General features: G+C 38.0%; 1 protein-coding gene across 1 annotated transcript; it reads right to left on the reverse strand.

Moving 5' to 3' along the window:
• Positions 1-660: 660 nt before the first annotated feature.
• Positions 661-19380, reverse strand: LOC127939028 (kinesin-associated protein 3). Its single transcript, XM_052536007.1, has 20 exons — positions 19213-19380; positions 18601-18732; positions 18371-18516; positions 18233-18291; positions 17987-18128; positions 16734-16833; positions 16248-16372; positions 15987-16085; positions 15595-15773; positions 14702-14864; positions 11090-11190; positions 8258-8366; positions 8067-8179; positions 7792-7957; positions 7570-7695; positions 7370-7468; positions 7177-7262; positions 5502-5688; positions 4819-4912; positions 661-1796 (listed from the first exon to the last, which is right to left on the reverse strand). Exons 1-20 carry the CDS (start codon positions 19242-19244, stop codon positions 1685-1687), a joined length of 2370 nt encoding a protein of 789 aa, XP_052391967.1. The 5' UTR covers positions 19245-19380; the 3' UTR covers positions 661-1684.
• Between the last annotated feature and the right edge of the window lie 422 nt (positions 19381-19802).

Here is a 19802-nt window from a genome sequence, read left to right on the forward strand (position 1 = left end):
AGCTAATATGTACAAGAGAACTGCTATGTTAGCATTTGAATAATATATGAAATATGAACTATAGCAAAAATATTGAGTTTGGAAATGAGTAACCTTTGTGAATCTTTATGAGGAATCCTTCAGTAAGAAACATGCCATTGTTACAATTTCAGCAAGGTCGTTTTCAGCCTTCAGAAAATCACCACATGAAGAAAGTTTTAACAATAAGGATCTTAAACATGTCCCTAAAATGCAAAGTTGTGTCAAAGTCTGCCATAACGCAAGTCTGACAGGTTTGATTTCCATGGAATCTGGCTCTGTGACAGTTCTACAGCGTGGTGCCGTTTGTTGTTATGAACAAACGTTGAGTGACAAGTACAAGTACATTTGCCGTATGTGCACTGCAAGTACAAACATAGAGACAGTCACTACAGATTCAATTCCAGATATCTGACTCTCTATACAAAATCCACATAAACAATAAGACTGTCCATCAATACATCTTTAAATATGCATACATGCCCTTTTAAGGAATGCTTGAATGATGGGAGTGAATAATTGAGAATGAACAAAATGCATGGCATTTTACTGCAATCAAGTGAAAGTAAACAAGGCGAGCATTTGCAGAGTTACTGCTGTGCTAAAACCAAACTATATATGTCAAAATAACACACAGGGAAAGCTTTTGCACATCAATTTATGTATTTCATATTGCACCACATTAAACAAAAAGGCATTTCATATAAAACAGTAAGACAGTTCCCAGACCCCAATGAAATTGAATGCACATATTATTTATGCACGTATTATTTAAAAAAAAAACACACACACTTGAGTAGGCTACGTTACAAAATACATCTGAAGTTGTCAGCAGTGCACCATATAAAGTCAAGATGTGTTCTAAAAGTGGTACTACAGTATCAAAAGCAAAATAAAATAATTATAATAAATAACAGGCAACATTGTTTTACACAATCACATTAGTGTGTAGTGAAGATATTAAGACTGTAAAGTGACATTATTGTCCCCATGGGCACTGTGTTGTGTTGTCATGTATGAAATGTATTTGAAAATAATACCCAATTTCATATGCGAGTCCACAGAGGGGCACCACTATCATTAAAATGACTCTTATATCAGTTGCTTTATGTAAACATATACAAAACTGAAGGAAGTCCTATTATGGATGACAATAAAACATGAGTTGCAGCTAAAGCTACAAAATATTTTGCTTCCAGAAACTTAAATCTGAACAACCGTCATGCATTAAACGGACAGATTTGCTTTAATGTATAAATAGATGATGTTTTAAACACTCTTAAATTAACTCACCTACATCACTGAAACAGCATGCACCTACTGGAAAATCCTACTTTTGTTATATTGCACAGAAAACGCAATGTGGTGCCACTAGATTCATCAGTGTTGACAAGCAATACACAGTAGACTAAATTATGTTAAAACTACCTGATCTATCTTAAAGTGAAGGCTGCAAATCATAGCTTCATTGAGAACATTCAGCTTAAAACACATTCAGGCTTGAGATTCACATGGAATAAATATCCACATATGACTGATAATGTTACGGATGATGAAGAAAATCAGTATTGTGGCTTTCATTTGAAATGGGAATGAAACCTAACTAGCATCTTTTGAGATCCATTGAATTGGTTTTCATAGCTTTTAGGTCTTCCCTGACACTCTCCTACCGTGATGCCGTGTAACCGTAATAAAACTGCTCATCTGGCCGGAAGCCGTGAGCCGTGGCAGGACGCGCTGGAGTCACACCTATCTGTCCGTACCCGTCTGTCAAAGAACTGGAGGAAGAGAGACACAGCCAGCTGTCAGCCAGTCACATCAGTCAATCACAATAACTAACATAAATCAGGTCAATGTATTTTGTTAGGACAGTATATGGGTAAGATAAAGGTTATAACTAAGCATCACTAGATGGCGGTATGATTCTGCAAAACAGAGCTACCTAGCCTTAAAACAGAACTGCTCCAATCCTACATAGCTAAATACTAAATAAATAACAATCAATTAAATTTATTTACTTTATATCTAATTTATGTCACAAATTATATTATTAACACCAGAAGTGTTCACAAATTAAAAATTAGATTTCAATAACAATAAAATTCTATTACATCCTTAAGGCAAATGACAAACGGTATCATTTCATATTATATATTATATTATTCACACCAGGAGTGTTCACAAATTAAAAATTATATTCTTAAACCGTGAGAATTATATTAATTCCTCAAGGTAAATGACCAATGGGATGATGTCACATCAGCTGGAATGGACTAGTATGAAGCCTCTAAAAAAACATCCATCCAAATTTGGCCTGTATTTTTAAAATATGGGTTGTTTGCTTTGCACCTTCCAGCTCCCATAATGCTATGTTGTTTTTAAACCAAATCACTTCCAGTGATGGGTTACACGTGCCACCCCCTAAACTCCCAGTACACCCACCCTCTCTGGGCAGCAAGCCTGTCTTTAACCTCCGAGGTACACCAATGCTGTCTGGAGAAATTTCAGACATTGTTAAAAGCGTGAAGAGGAGAGGTTGGATGTGTTGGAAAGAGTTCGGGTGAAACCGAAGCCTATAACTAACTAAGTTTAAAAGGGTTGATGAGAAGGAAAAGGCAGTGTGTTGTAAATCAGATGATCACTCCAAAGAGACTCCAGGTAAGAGACAGGCCTTAAAAGAGTGTGTTTGTGTTACAATCATTCTTGCAGTGAATCATTCATCCCAAAGGGATGCTGTCATCCTTTCCAGGAAAGCTGAAAAAATGACATTTCCACAGGTTTCCTCAAATAATGATGTTTCTAGTGACTCAAACCAACCTTTTTTCCATCTAGAATCATTTGTCTAATCATTTAATCTAAACCAAATCAATTCAGATGTAGATACTGTTTATCCTTCTTATGAAACACAGCCGTTGGCCCTTTACACACAAAGATCACAGACACAGTGCACTTGGTGTTAATCTGAAGATCTGAGACTGACACAGGCTGAAAAAAGATCCCCATGTCTGGCCCCAGTGACCCCTGAGAGTTAACACTGAGGTGAGATCCTGTAAAAAAAACACCCGGAAACCTCTAAACAGGAAAGTGTCTTGTGTTGCCGGTCTTTTTTCTTCCTTTGGTGCCCAGAGATGATAATTCTGTTAAATTTGCTCACCCTCACGTCTTTCCAAATTCAACTTTATTTATTTCATGAAACACGAATGGAGAAAAGAAGGTGCTGTCTTCTATAAGATTACAATGAATAAAGACAAAAAAAAAAGTTTAAAGCACCATAAAGTATTTTAAAAGTATTTCTATATGACAGGTTTGTCATATAGCACAAAAGTGAATGACAAAATTTATTGTAATTATTATTTATTTAGGGTTATTTAAATCTCAATCAAATAAATATAAATTTCTTAAAAAAATAAAAATAATTAATGACCCCAAACTTTGAACAGTAAATCAAATCAAGTGTTATCTGCAAACAAATGATGCTAAACTTTTTCTCAGAGCTGACTTTAATTATTTAGCCATTTGTTCTATTACTTTAAAGCGACTGGTCTCTATTAGTGAGTATATGAAGTCAGTTCCCCTCAAGTTCACACAGGTGTCCCAGCAGAGTAACCCCAGTTGTAGTTCATCACATTAACTTACATCAACTTACGTAACGTTTGCCAGTGGAAATAATCTAAAGAAAGCTAAATAAATACATTCCATTTGTTTTAACACTTTTTTTTAATGCAATGTCTTTTAAACATTTTGTGAGGCTTAAGTGTCCAAATACTTCTTGGGGGAATTTCACATTTCCTGGTTGGCCCTGACAATGTTTTACTAAAAATAATGTTTTACGCTTTACTGCTTTAAAATCGTTTTATTTTAGTTTAAAATACTTGATTAATGAACTTTTTTCTAACCATAACGTTCACAATAAAGAACTCCTATTTTTCAAGCAAATGTAGCCAGGAATTTGTCCTCTTCATCTAGAACAACTGAGCGTTCTTTATGTGCTAAATGAAAGATTGCTCTGTGCTATTCTATAAATAAAAGTGATTCTATAAAAGGCTTTTAAAAGAGCCGTTCCCAGTGTGTCTGGCTCCTGGCTCATAGGCTGGAATTCATTATTGTGTTAACCTGGATCTCGAACACCATACGGAGCAAATGAAAACCACACTTCCAGGCTGCCCAATTCCCTTTGCTCTCTCGGTGTATTCAACAGGTATCGCTTACAAAGAGTTGTGAAAAAAACCATGGTTTCCTCTGCTGCCCCCTCCCCCTCGTATTTACTTGCACCTTATTTTTCAGCGCCTCTTCTCTGACTTCACGTCTCCATCCTCCATCCTCCATCCTCCATCCTCCATCCAAACCTATGAGTGTCTATTCATTTAAAGGGGTCACTGTATTATCATTAATGGCCCCATATCAAATAATCCCCCTATCATTACTGAGTTGAATATTTGGAACTGAGCTCAAATATTTTGCACAGTGCTGTGACACAAAGTGGGCCACACCATAAATCATGGCATCAAGTATTCATCACATTAATGCTTTGTAGAAACCCCTAAACAGTAGGTATATGGCAACTGAGGCAGATTTGGGAAAAGCTAAATAGAGGGAGCTGTGTTTACTCTCAAAGCTGAGGGTATTACTGTTGGAGGAGTAATGCGGCCTGCTGGGAATGCCGGAGGAATCTTTGACGCAGTACTTTTGAGCCCTTCCTTGCTAAAGCCAACAAAACTGGCAGGCAAAGATGTGTGTGTGTCTGTGTGTGTGCAGTAATAACAAAAGCCAGTTGGACTAATTCATCATATTTAAATGTACCTGCTGGGGAAACCCTGTGGTCCTAACAGGTCTCCATTCTGGAAGTCTGTGAAGAACTCTGGACTAATGGCACCATCTCCTGGGATTATTCCATCTGCAGGAATCACAGAGAAACCAATTATCAGTAGCACCTCTGTGCTAAGGCATGACAAAAGATACAGCACATTTCTCATAATATTTTGCATTTATTATTTTTTTATTATTATTATTATTAGATTTTTTTGTATGAAATATCTAAAATTTGAATTATAAAAATTAATCATAAAAACTATGTTTGTTTATAATCTGGATTTTTAACCAAATTACAGATTACAGTATGTTTTATATATATATATATATATATATATATATATATATATATATATATATATATATATATATATATATATATATATATAAATTTCAGAATTACAGTAGAAACACCAGAGCACATATCTTATATATGGGGCCAATATGGGGAGGAGGGCTTGTGTTACTCTCCCAAATAAAATCATGTCTGATTGCTTAGAAAGATATATAAAGATATATATATATATATATATATATATATATATATATATATATATATATATATATAAAACCTAACCCAAAGTATGTTGACACATATAAAAAAAAAAACACCCTATTCATAAGAACTTCTATTTAAACAGCTATATTGAAAAAAAAACCCCGCCCAATATAACCTGCGCTGTAGAAGAGGTCCGGCCGTTCCAGGATGTCACCATTTTGGAGAAAAGGTTCTCCATCGTCTCCATACATGAAAGGCTCTGCCTCATCCATCTGTCGGTTCTCCACCATCTCCAGCCACTGAGAGTTATGCCAGCGAAACTTCTCACTCTGGATCTTCTTGCCCCATTCCACATCATATTCCTACAGACACAGACAGAGAGAACAGCCAGAGTATGAGCACAGGACACAGAAAGGCACTGACATACTGAAGATGTGGGATGAATCAGGTGTGCTGTGCTGCTCGGCAGACAGATAACATGGTAACTTTTTTATTTGAACTCTACAGGGACTGAGCGTAATAAAACCTCTTTGAGGTTGGTGGAAATAGCTAAGCTAAGCAACCCGGCTCTCTGATTAATCATCCCCAGACAGGGTGGAAGGCCTGGGGCTCTGATGGCCACCTGAGGCCTAGGCCTCAAACAGGCCTCATTGTCACCGGTTTGGCACCACCGGCATACACACTGACACTTTCTGCCAGGCCACAAATTCATCATTGTAAAGCATTAAAGGCACCACACGCTGCCCTCCCTTGGCCAATCACAGTGATGAATGTGGTCTGATACCCCGGCTAATCAATCTTGAAGCAGCTGAGCTAATGACGTTACTGAACATTTAGATCCAGAGCAGGTTTGGGTGTTTTATAAATAAATCTGGGGGGAAAAAATCTAAATTCAAATTTCAAAATTATGAATGACTTCTCCTGTTTGGGTATGCCAAGATAAAGGAGAAAAACATTCAACAAAAGTGATCAGATTTCACATGTTCATATTTGAAAAAGAAGAAAAGGGGATGATGACCAACGACGTGTCTGTGAATGTGTGGTATTCAGTGGATCTGCGCTCTGTCCACCATCCCCATGTGACACAAAGCAGGCATCTCCTCCTCTCTCTGTGATGTGGCTCCCAGCTATAATGGCCCCTTTCCGATCAGATGTATGGAACACTTCCCATGGCCTCAAGACCAGCCCTAATTACATTAATCTGAGGCCTGGGACAGATCACATGTGACAGGGCTGCTTCAGAATAGTTTATACACTTAACCCGCTAGCAACGGTGTTCATCCAACAGTCTATTATGTCAAATGACTCCGACTATAAACCAGTGATGTGTGTGTGTGTGTGTGTGTGGGGGGGGGTTAATGTATCAACATAGAACTTATTTTTAAAGTGATAGTTTCATTCTTACATGTACTATAATAAAATGTGCCATTAGGCCCAAGATTCTTCACGTCAGTGTATAAATACTGAGATACGCAATAAATAATCGTAGTCTTAAACAGTCTAATGACAATTTCAGTGTCAAGGTTTTGGGTTCTAATATACCCTTGCAAAGATGTTTATCAGTGATTGTATATCATAAGCAGGGACATATTTGTGTGTACTTTGTTTTGTGATTTAATCAGAATAAAGAGATGGTTTCTGCCATGTCATTAAGCGATGGATTGAAGCACTCATGTGTGAAGAGCCAAAATAGAACATTCCGTCAAGCAAAAACACTGGTTCCTCAATATGAATTGAATGTAAAAAGGGTTACATTTGTTTGACCATTACTAGGCCCCTATGCCCACTGAAACAACTTGAAATCTGTGAAAGACAGCACACTTTTTGAGGTACAGCTGATTTATACTCACAGCAATGATGTCCAATGTATTGTCACACACTTTGCGTATTTCTGCATTTTTGTCATGCATCAGGTCAATGAGATATGCTGGAGCCTCTGACAAGAAAGCAGTCAGGTACAAAAACCCTAAAATTTTTGAAACCGCTGTATGACAGAGCAACAATATCATCATGCATCTGCAGGTTTTACAAGATGAAGGATACGTGTTTCTTTAATGATGACATCTCGGGTGGCCTGGTGAAACACCATTTGGTAAAAGACGTACACAATCTGACAGACAAACTCATCGTCTTCTTGCTGGGCTGAGGATAGAAAGAAGAGAGAGATTACAATTTCTCTGTTTCCACGAACACATGTCAACTTCAGCACATGCACTTTAAAAGCAATCTGAGCATCTACCTACCATTCAGCAGCTCTATTAGAGCAGGAATGATGCCTGATTTGGCCAACATTACGGCACAGGAGTCATCCATTGAGACCGTGCCAATCATGATCACCACCTCCAGAATGAGGTCATCCTCTGAGGAGCCTACATAAGAAAAGTCATTTATCAAAAGACATTGCAACTAATATTCTCCTGTATTTTCCATTGTGATGTAAAATAGTAAAGTGGACTGAGACGGACCTGGTTTGAGGTGGTCTTTGAGATAAGGCACCAGATTGTACTCCTTCAGCACAAGCTCCCAGTCAAGATCAGGAATGGTAAGATTGGAAAGAGTTCCTAAGCACTCGATGACAAACTCTTCCTCTTCCTTTAGTCCGATCTGAGCCGCTAAGTCTCCGACATAGTCCTCAAACACATTACATGCTTATTAGTTTTCAATGGAGTAAACATCAATGAACATCTCTACAAAAAACTTCATATGTATGGATGAATGTATTCTCATTTTTGACACTCACAATGAAAAGATTTTTAGAAGGTCCATCATGCTGAGATATATTTCGGATCATCTTCATCATTAGAGGATCTTTTAGCTTCAGTGCTCTCTTCATTAGCATCTTTAGGCCGTTGCCTTGAAAAAAACCCATTAAATTCAGCACCCAGTCTTCACTTCACTGTTTTTTGGTTGCACATTTGTATCTATTCTCACCTTCACACATGATCTGGGCATTCCTCTTGTTGGCAGCCAGGTTGATGCAGAAGGAAATGAGCTCAGCGTCAATCCTCTCCTCACCACAATCAAACAACATCTTCATTACCTGACAAACAAAACACAATGAATTAACAGAAACAATCAAATCACTTGCCTAGAGTGTAGTAGTCAGCAGCCATTACTCCAGTCTTCGGTGTCACATGATCAATGATCTTTCAGAAATCAGAAATGCGATTATGATGTAAGTGTCATTGCATTTAAATTTTTTTGTTAGCCTGTCCAGTCGAAGCCACAGTGCTGCGCTGCTGCGTTGTTAATTACAAATATTGCGGAGAAAAAACATCAATGCAAAAAATATATTTTCAAAACCAAGCTGTTCACACAGAAAGTTTATTTTGTGCATTTTCTAAAGGGACCATATTGTGCACTCGCATATTGCACAAAAGAGTTGCATGTTTAGAAAGACATGTAAACTTAATGCAAGTTTAACTTTGAAAAAACATCTCAAGACTTTATGGTGGGTTTGACGAATATGGCGAGGCAGCCATGGGAATGGAGCGAGGCCTGTGGAGTGAAAGTAATAAGGAGTGACACCTGCGCCACTCACCGGTCTCGAGTCCCACAGAGGAGCTCTGGAAGGATAAAAGGAGGAGTGACAGCAGTGCAAGACGAGAGAAGACCAGGCCTGGGTTTTCTCTCTCGTCTTGCACTATATTTAACCATTCTGTGCTAAAGAAACATTTCTTATTATGATCAGTGTTGAAAACAGCTGTGCTGCTTAATAGTTTTGTGGAAGCTGCAATACATTGTGAGGATTCTTTGATGAAGTAGAAAAGAACAGCATTTATTTGAAATAGAAATATTTTGTAACGTTTTAAATATATTTGTTGTCACTTTACTGATCAATTTAATGCATCCTTTCTCAAGTGTGCCCTTCTTTCTTGAAAGATCCAACTCAACAGTCAGCGACTGTCCTGACCCGCCTAGAACTTTAATCAAACCCGCCTTTGTCCCACTTAAAAGCCGACAGACCTTTAACATTTTTTCCAAACTCCCGTACCCAATTTGAAAGTTTCCCAGACGTCCAGGGGTTCCTGTTTTTCTCAAGCGAATCCGAACTTTAGACACAAACCTTACATGTCACTCTCCATTAGCTTGGCTAACATCACCACACCCCGAGTGGAAAAGAGAACCGGACTCTGCTACCTGAGGGGACGGTAGGGCTTCAGGAAGGGAGCATGGGGGAAAAGGGTACTGGGCAGAGGTCCAGACCTGGGTTGAAGTGGTCAAGGGTTGTCAACATCGCCCCCTGACATTAACAATAAGCAGGAGGCCCGGAGAGAGAGTGAGGAGGCAGCGGTGAGTATGCAAAGCATACAGTCCCATTCTGAGTATCACATAGCAGCCGCCCTGCAGCCCAAATCACTTTGGCTAGACTTACTGGCACCTGCCCTGCTTTCACATGCAACATCCAGTCGCCCCACCAAAACCTTGGTAACCCCCGACCTGCTGTCACCATGTTTTAATCTCTCTAGTCACCCAATTTGTCTATGAAGGACCTTTCTATATCCTTTCTTCTTACACATGTCTGTTGGATCCTTATTCTGTGTAACTGAATGATAAGTATAATCTTGAACATGCTTCTGTAACCTGCCTTAAATTTAAAAAAAAAATTATTCCTTTCCCTTTTTCGTCTTTCGCCAAGCCAAAGGTGAAAGTGACAACACTGCACAGGATTCTCACACCTTTTGACTGAAGAATTTTCAAGCCTTTCATGTTATTTGTGATCAGTATAAATAACATACAATTATTAGTTTTGTACTTCAATGTTTGATTTTGCAAATCGTTAACAAAATCGTTATCGTTTTAATTAAAATAATTTTTATTACTGTCATGACGCATGTTTTTGGTCTTATCAAAAAAACTACAATTTCCTTTGATAATTAAATAGCCAGTAAGATGAAAATTCTAAGCTTCCTATCACTGTTTATAAGTCCTGTACAACAGGTTTAAATCCATGCAAGGTTAAAAAACATTGTCATTTTGTCAAAATATCATTTTAAAATTACCTAAATTCTCAGAGATCCCCAAACGGTTTGCGCGAAGCTGTTCAAAAGATTCAGTTTCCTTAAACCCCACCTTTCGGTAGAATACTGTGTTCTGATTGGTCACCTGACATAGTCAGTTTTGATTGGTTGTTCCGCATGTACGTGTTGTAAAACAGAGTTGTAGGCAGAGATTATTATACAAAGTGTTCTCGTTACGTACAAACAGATGGGCAAAAGATTTGAAATCTAGAACGACTCGTTTCAGCGATTCAGAGTCGACTCCTTACTTTAGAAGCCAATAACTTTATAAATCGTGTACTTTTTGGTTTAATTACTTTGCACATTGTTTACACTGATGGACAGCTACATCATACACTGTAATACAGGTCATTTTTGATTTCCCATTTGTGTGGCTCTTTAAGCTTTTCTAATGTGAATCTGAAAAATAAGACTATTAACCCTTGGTTAATTGCTTGTCAATCAGACTACTTCTTAAGATAATTTTAACATGGGCAAGGTTTATGCAGCTGGCCTCAGGTGGTGAAATTCTATGGTGCAAATCTCACAACAGACACATGTACAGTATTAAAGAAATGCAGAGAGGGCCAGTAAGTGAGTTATCTGAGACATAGTGTCTACACCAAATATGAACAACGCTCATGATGCATGACTCAAGACAATGGGACAACAGTCACACTCGGTTTAGACATGGTGTGAGAGTGGATATAGAGCTCTCCTGTCCCATGCTATAAGATCATGCTAATGCAGGCTGACCTCTCACCTGTGGAATGCAGTCTGTGTAGGCAAACATAGACTTAAAACGGTCGTCCATGCTGATGTGGTACAGAATGCACATGGCGATCTGTCTCTGCGCTTCATCTCCTGAAACACAAACACACACGAGCCATGAATGGACAGACATACTCTCTGCATATTAAAGGTAGCCTTATCTAAACACAGCAGGATAAACAGGACAATTCAAGGCACAAGTGTCCCAATATTTACAGAATATAGGCCCTTTGCTGGTGCCACAATTCGTGTTCAGGATTCATGTCATAGGAAACTAGGGAGTGGAATGAGACACTTTTTTTTGGCCATTACTGTTGACCTATGCTACCATCCAAAAGTTTGTATTTTTTTTCTGTTTTGTTGGACTGAAAAAAATACTGTTGTTCAGAAAGGGTGAATTAAATTGAACAAAAATTACATTAAATACTTAAATAACGATACAACATTTCTGTTCATCAAATTATCAAAGAGTTCTGACAAAATGTACCACCGTTTCTACAAAAATATTAAGTTGTTATGTTTCTTGAACATCAAATCAGCTTATTAGAATGATTTCTGAGTTTTTACTTTATTTTTAATCAAATAACTGCAGTCTTGATAAGCATAAGAGACTTCTTTCAAAAACAATCCTAACCTCAAACTCTTTAATAGTAGTGTTAAAATATAGAAAACAAATCTGCAAGAATCATTTTGTTAATCTTTGTATTTTGTATCTGGTATTTATATCAGGACTGAGTAATTCTGACCCTGTTAAAGCACAGTTACCCTTCACAAAGCAGACTGAAACCTGGACCTGGTAAGAACCTGAGCCCTGACTTAATCAGACAGACAGACCCAGACCCCGAGAGAGGGAAGAGGGGGCGGGGATGGGTCATAGCCAGCCACAGGCCCTTTAGGCAAGGTTATCTCTGCCTATTGAAACCAGATGTGCTCGCAGAGACCCCTGAAAAGAGAAGGGCTTCTCCATTTAATTGGGGAAAAAAGGAGGAAGCATAAATTTTACTGCGATTAATAACTTCAAGCCAAGCTGTTCTGCACCGCGTGCACCACGACATGTGCTTCTCATTAGAGAAAGACACACACAAGCATACAAAAGAGCTCTAGCACACACTCAGAGGTCAAGCGCATACACACACACACACACAAACACACACAGAATTAACGCCTCGGCCTGCATGTCGGGAGAGGAAAACGGGGGATCCTTTATGATGATGGAGGAGAAGGGCCTGTTAAAATGTTCAAAACAGCCCTGGAGCTTGGGAGGAAAAAAAAAAGCCCATTAAAAATTCATTATCCTGTTCAGGGTGTGTTTAGTGGGTGAACAGGAGAGCTAAACTTCAATTACACCCCAGTAAGATTTAAACCACTCAACCACAATAAAAGCCATGTCAGCAAGGCCTTCAGGAAACCACTACAACCTTAACGCACTTGTCCTTCAGAGTTGATTGAGACATTGATACACACTAATGGTAAACAGTAAGGGATGGGTCAAGATGGTCCACTAGCCATTAACTGATTACTCAATTAGGGTTATTGACTTGTTTATCTCTCTCTCTCTCTCTCTCTATGTATATATGTATCTCAGGCCCGTCGGAAGGATGGAATAACTGGGGGGTGGGGGCGGTGTCATTTTTCTCTCACAGATAAAAAATAAATAAATAAAAATAAGCGAATGTAATAACCCAAGTAAATTATATTGCATAAAATGTAAAAATTACATGTTAGCAAACAATGGTACACATGGCGTTTGTAGGTGCTTACTGCTAAATTCAATGCAAATATATGTGATGTATTAGCAGTGGTGTGCTGTGAACAGGTGAAATGGTGGTTTGTTTGTTTTTTACTGCACTTTGATGTAAACTGTTCCTATACATATAATACATATAATAAAATAAAATTACTTACTCTTACTCTGTAGGAAAGTATTGTTTTCCAGTACATACCTAACAATCTTATATCAAGACACACTTGAGAAGCAAAATGACATGTAACATTAAGAGAGTTTTTCTTAATAAAGTATCTGTCAATGAATTAGGAAAAAATATAGTTTATTTTCTTAGCCCCTTGGCAGATATATTTTTTTTGTTTTAAGCAAAGACTCAATTTAATAAAAAAACAAAACAAAATGTAATTTCTTATGTGATTTGCTTCTCAAGCATATGTAACTTAATATAAGAATGATAAGATATAGATAAACAAGACAAAAATCATTTTTTGAAGTGTGATTTGAGAGGGAGCTGTCAGTAAGTGGGTTCTGGTTATGAGGTAATTCTTCAAGGAGCTTTAAGAGGATACCAAGCTTCACTTTCATCTTATCAGCAAGGTCATGACCCTCAAAGGGTCTTCTGGCAGGAGAGCAGATAGGAGCTTCACTCGGTCCACTATGAAGATTCATGAGGCATCTGTAATACTCTGACAGGACGTCATTTTCTTACAAAGCAGACCAGAAAGTTACACACACCTTCTTCCAAAAATACATATAAAAACATCATATCATCCAAAGGACCATTAGCTGTTGGCAGCCAGTCCAAAGTTTTCATAAAGAATGAGTAGTTGTAGGTGTCTGACGGAATAGAAAATCTCCATAAGCCGCTAAATGTGGACTTCCTCTGTGCTGGAAGAACAACATTTACTTTAGAGCTGAAACTGTTTTTTTAACAAATAAATTACATTAATTGCATGGGACACACCACACCCCCCTGAGGCCTTGAAGAAAAAAAAAAAAAAGAAAAAAAAAAAAACACATTGTTGGTGCCAAAGCCAACCACGCCTGCCTGTGTAGTCCATGCACCACTCGTGTGTTTCATTTCATCTCAGGAAGTGGTCTTGATGAGGCTGAGAAAGGTTTACTTCCTCAAACATAACATAAACAACAGGTACGTTTAGCAAGACTTATGCTGTCTCAATGGTTGTAACCTTTGTTAGAGCTGTGGTGTTGTTTGATTAGCAGACAGAAGCAGGTATTGATAGGCTGCTGTCTCTTTAAGACCAAATACACGGACCTAAGTTAGTACTGATACACATCCGGCTTCTTTCTCAGCTGTTTATGTTCACTTAAGACATAACCGACTGTGTTAACCAGAATACTTGCCAAATTGGGTATTTTACCATAGCTTTTTGTATATGTGTTCGTTCAAGCACAAATAGACGTGAAAGAGTAATCGATGCCGTGTTCTCACACTGTCTGAATTGCACCTCTGCCTCTCTCTCTCTCTCTCTCTCTCTCTCCCTCTCTCTCTCTCTGTGTTTGAGCACTTCTGCTGTGCGCACAAAAACACTGTGTGTGTCCCGATTCAAGACAAAACACGTGCAAATGATAAACTTTCACTCTATGATGTCTGGATCTACAATCTGTTGCACCCTTACTATTAGTATATATAAAATAAAAAAATAATAATAACATTTTCTTAGTAAAAAAAAAATATATAAAAAATATAATAATAATATAAATAATATATATAAAAATAAATTGTCCAAAATTGGATTTATAGAGATTAGAGATACATATAGCTCTAAAAAAGCACCAAAAATATATTTTGATCCCTACTAGGAAATGAAATTAAATAAAACCATGGAAAGCAGTCCAAAACACCTTGAATCTTACCTAGCAGTGCGGTGAGTTTGGGCAGAAGGTCTGCCTGCACCATCTTGCTGCGGAGGCCCGTGTCAAAGGAAAGATTAAGGAGGAGGCGCAGAGTGACGTTCAGGAGATCTTCATGTTCACAGGGCACCAGTTTCGCCAGCTTCTCGACTGTATCTATCTCAGCCTACCAAAAAGAGAGAGATGAATGTGCCTGAGCCTTTGCTTTTGCTTGTTAACACATCTGCCTGTTCCAGCTGTGGTCAAACACAACCACAGATAGGCAGCCCAGCAGAAATATGATCCCCATTAAAGCCACAGTTCACAGCCTGGAACTAGTTTTCAAATCAAGCCTTCAACGTTAATAACTGCCTACATCTACAACCTTACTTTCACAGTCAGCGTCAAACAATGGCCGAGAACCATCATCTCCATAGCATTTGCCAAAGCTGTAACAATCTTTGCTCAGCTGCCTTTACAAATGTGACAAATGTGTTTAATTTTAAATTAAATAAAAAATTAGCTGATTTATGAATCAAAATAAATGATTGCTGAGATAACCTTGGTTCTAGGGTTAAGTGTGTGATTGGTTGCAGGTGGAGGAAGTGTGGGATAAGTGGTCGACTGCACAGTACAGCTAAACTGTCCTGAAGTAGCACAGAACACCACATAAGCAACAAGTCCTGAAAACAGGTGTGGCTGATTTAGGAAGGAAGGCGTAATAGGAAGAAATTAACAACTGGGTGGTGTAGCCTTGTGGGGTTTGAACCTGCAACCTTCCAGGTAACAATCTTTTAAACATAGCATTTAAACACCCCATGAAATCAAAATGGGAGTTCTGGGGATATTAGTCCATGTCTGTAAGCTTTGAAGACATCCCTAAATTAATGTCACTTAAAAACATCTGAGAGTATTACCATGTCATTCTTATTTTCTAAGAAGATACTGAGTTTCTTGAGGAAGGACACCACCAGCACCAGTAGCTCCTCACTGTCTCTGTCCAGCGTTTTCACCAGAAGGTGGACAATGTTCTTGTTCCTCATCTTCAGCTCCGTGCGGGTGTCCTCAGACAGATTCAGCAGCAGGTACAGAGCAACTGATGGCATAGAAACACAAGCAGCAAGGTTATCAATACATGTTCAAATCTGTATTTAAAGAAGATAATATTGAAAGCAGATAGATATATTTAGTTCAAATTCTATATACACTACCATTTCAAATGTCTGGAGTCAGAAAGATTTAAAATACTTCAATTCAGCAAATATGCATTAAAGACAATACATCAAATGTGGGTAATAATGTGTTCTACCTCTCAAAAGCTGTTCCTGTTTGGTCAGCAATCCATGGTACTTCTTCAGGGCTTTCTCGTACTCCTTCTTCAGGTTCTGATTGTCCGGGTCATCGTCCCGTTTCAAAAAGTCAAGGACCTTGTCTATTAAACCCTTGTGTTCAGAGCAGTAATCAGAGGGCAACATTTAATAAAAAAAGCCTTGGCATGACTTTACCGTTACTCTTTCTCTGACATCCAATCGCTCTTTCACCTATGATCCCTGCTACATTGAAAGGATATCAGCCTTCTTTTTCTTCAGCAGTTCGTCTTGCCATAGGTCATAACGCTTCAGCTCATGCTCAATTATGCTCATGCACAGCACTCCGATCTTGTAGTGAGTGATCAGGCCATGGAACTGGGAGAAACTGGAGACAAAAAGCTTGTTTGTTTAACCTTCACCGTGTTTCCAACCATGCCAAAATAAAGCCTCAACCCATGTCAAACACGCTCGCTCACAGAGAGTATATGATGAATCGTAACCAAACCCTTGCAGAATAACATCGGAAGGGCAGAGATTCAAGGACGATTCTAGCTTTCACATTTACCTACAGCCTCGCTTTTCATATGAGTCCTGACAGCAGCCGATGTGTCGTACTATGAGAGGAGTATTTAGTATTATGATTCTCATGTAAGGAAATATATTCTCGCCATTGTCATTGCTGTGGCTCAGCCATCAAACTGAAGAGCGAGTCTTGGCTAGAGCGTGCAGATGTGAAGCCCGTTTACCTGGAGAAGCAGAAGAAGACGTAGATGATGGTGGTCGCCAAATCAACACTCTGCTTCCAGTCTTCCCTCAGGACCCGGGCCAGCGCGCCCAAAGCTGTCTCTGTGGGAGAGCAGACAAATAAACACCAAATGCTTTCATTGCTCATGAAAAGAACTCACGTCGTGAATACAAAGTGGCAACGGTTTGAAAAATGGGACTGCTTGTGAATATTGAGAATATGTTATGATGGGAAAAATCAAATGAGACTATTTTTATGTAGATGCTAATGGGCAAATATTTGGAGGAAACTGGAAAACAGGCTGTAGAGCCACAAATATAGAGTTACAGAGGCCAAAGTGGTCAGAGAGAATGAACACATGAAAGATAGCAGAAATAGAAGAAACATCCTTTTTTATGAATAGACTCTCATTCTCTGTTTTACTAATGTTAACTATAAGTGGCATTTAAATGTAGCATTCAACATCCTTGCTGGATAAACTTTTTTTTTTTTTTTTTTTTTATCTTAGACTGACATTTACGGTAAAATACCGGCAAATGTGGTTGCCAGAACTTCACCGTAAAAAATATGGTAGCAACATTTTAAGATAAAACCCTAATGTACACAACTGATAAGAAAAAACTAAAAAGAAACATAGTTATTTCAATTTAAAAAAGAAATAATAATAAAACATCAAATATGAGGTGTCATGCAGGGAATACGGAGAATGTCAATTTCGGTAAATCCACCATCAATTATACAATGACTTTTTATTGTTCACTTCCAAAGGCTGTAACTTTAAAACTATTTTACTGTAAAATTACACTGAATTTAATCAGAGTTGTTCTTCATATATAGCATGGAAACTTACTGTTAACCAATTAACAGGTTTTTACTGTAGCATTTTTACAGTCTTTTGCTGTTAAAATCACAATAATTTTTTTACAGTGTAGGGTACAAGTCTTTGAGCTAATATGACAAAAATGACCGTCATCGCACAGACAAAAACAAACACTTAAACATTTTTCAAAATACCTTCTTATGTGTTCAACAGAAGAAAGCAAGTCATACAGCTTTGGAAGGACATAAGGGTGTGTAAATGATGACAGAATTTTCTTTTTTTGGGTGTATTATGCTTTTAATCATACAGTTTTACATGAGAGCAAATCCAAGCTTTTTTATATTGTAATGTAAAGGTATTTGAACACTAAAAATGCAGTCCTAAACTGTTTAAAAATGACTCGTTCTAGCCATGAGCTCCAGTTCGTGACTCACCGTTCTGCAGCAACTCCTCCAGGTTGTCAGGATTACGGGCCAAATGGAGGATGAGTGTAGCTCCTCTGATCTTCTCCGGGATGTCCTCATACAAGAGCTCAATATAGTCATCTATGCTATTAATATTGGCCTCCTCATCAAGCTACAGGACACAAGATAAAGTATTAAGTGAGTCAAAAATGGTTGAAAAACTATCATATCTGACACAAAAACAATGAAACAAATGCATATTCATTTCAGCTATACCTCCATGCCTTCGAAAGGAGTCAGGTCTCTTGGCTTGATCTGTTTCTTCTCTTTCTTTTCTGAGTAAACAAAACATAAACAATCACTAAAGCACTCAAGCATTATTTATTACTTATTACCCCATTCTTCTTCGCATACCTGCAGATTTCTTGCGGTTCTGCAGGTAGAACAATAACTGTTCCACCTCAGGAAGTCTGGAAGGGGAAATGAGTCTACACTCCTCCACGACCTTCCGAGCCAAAGACGCAATGTCCGTGTTGGAATTCAGGCTTTTCAGACGGATTCTGCAATCGGAGGGAAATTTTAGCTCAAAAAAATCGACCACACAATCAATTTGCCTACTATTCCATTTATTTAAAGGATCGTACATCTTCTGGCACTCCTTGCGCTCTCCTAGCATTGGGTCTCCCATCTCCCCCAGGATCGTCGCTTCCACTTCATACTGGACAACAAGGGCTTTTTCTGTGGGGTGGACATCTAAAGTGCCACCCTTATATTTCCTGAAGACAAAACATAACAGATTACTGCCTTATTCAGTTTTCCTATGATGGTCGATTTATAAGGCTTATCATAAAAATAAAAGTGGCCCTTTATTGGTAAAACAATCGTGATAGGACCATGTTACATTTCAAAGCACCTTGTAAATTATGTAAACATTCAGTACGCTTATAAATATAGCATTCGTACTTATAAATTTAATTCATTTAATAACTATTTAATATGATGATGGTCTGGTGATGGTGATGATGATGATGATGATCATACAAACGTCTCCTTCCGACACATAAATACAAACCGATGCCATAATTTTAAAGAAAAGCCTATGCATAAGATTGCCAACACATATAGCTAAAATCTATATCTTACATCATAGAAAACAACATTTACAGGCATATATGGTGTTTTTGTGCAGTGTTATGCTCAAGCTCGATCAATATACAGTTAATGACAGAGCTCGATCGCATTACACAAACACTCACCGTTTTAAATATCTGGCGTCGTCCGCTTGCATCGTTGCTCATAAAGCAAATAAACGTGCGGTTGAGTTCTGTCAGATATTTTGATGTGACGTTAATGTCTCCACTGCTTCATCGTTTCTGCTCTGACAGGATGCTGATGTTTGTGTTGCTATGGGTGTGTCCTGAAATTTCGTGAAAGAGCGAAGAAGCAGAAATAGGCGTAAGAATCTCTAGCGCCATCTTTACATTTGGAGGTATGTACCGCTCAGTTAGAATACATGTGCTGGCTAGACTGTTGTTGAATTAATTTGTATCGATTGTATTTATACGTATAATATTTTTCTTCAGCGCATTTTATTATGTATTAGTTCAAGCGTCACGGATTTAATTATCTTAAAAAATTATATATATATATATATATATATATATATATATATATATATATATATATATATATATATATATATATATATATATATATAATTATATTATAAAAAGATGGACCAGTGAACTAGCTATTAATTTAGCCTCTAAAATCCAGATTAGATTGTACAAACTACTGCTGTAAGAACAAGAATACAGACTGTAAGAATACAGAATACTTTTTAACC

Source organism: Carassius gibelio, chromosome A20 (genome assembly GCF_023724105.1).
Source record: "Carassius gibelio isolate Cgi1373 ecotype wild population from Czech Republic chromosome A20, carGib1.2-hapl.c, whole genome shotgun sequence".
In the NCBI taxonomy this organism is placed as follows: Eukaryota; Metazoa; Chordata; class Actinopteri; order Cypriniformes; family Cyprinidae; genus Carassius; species Carassius gibelio.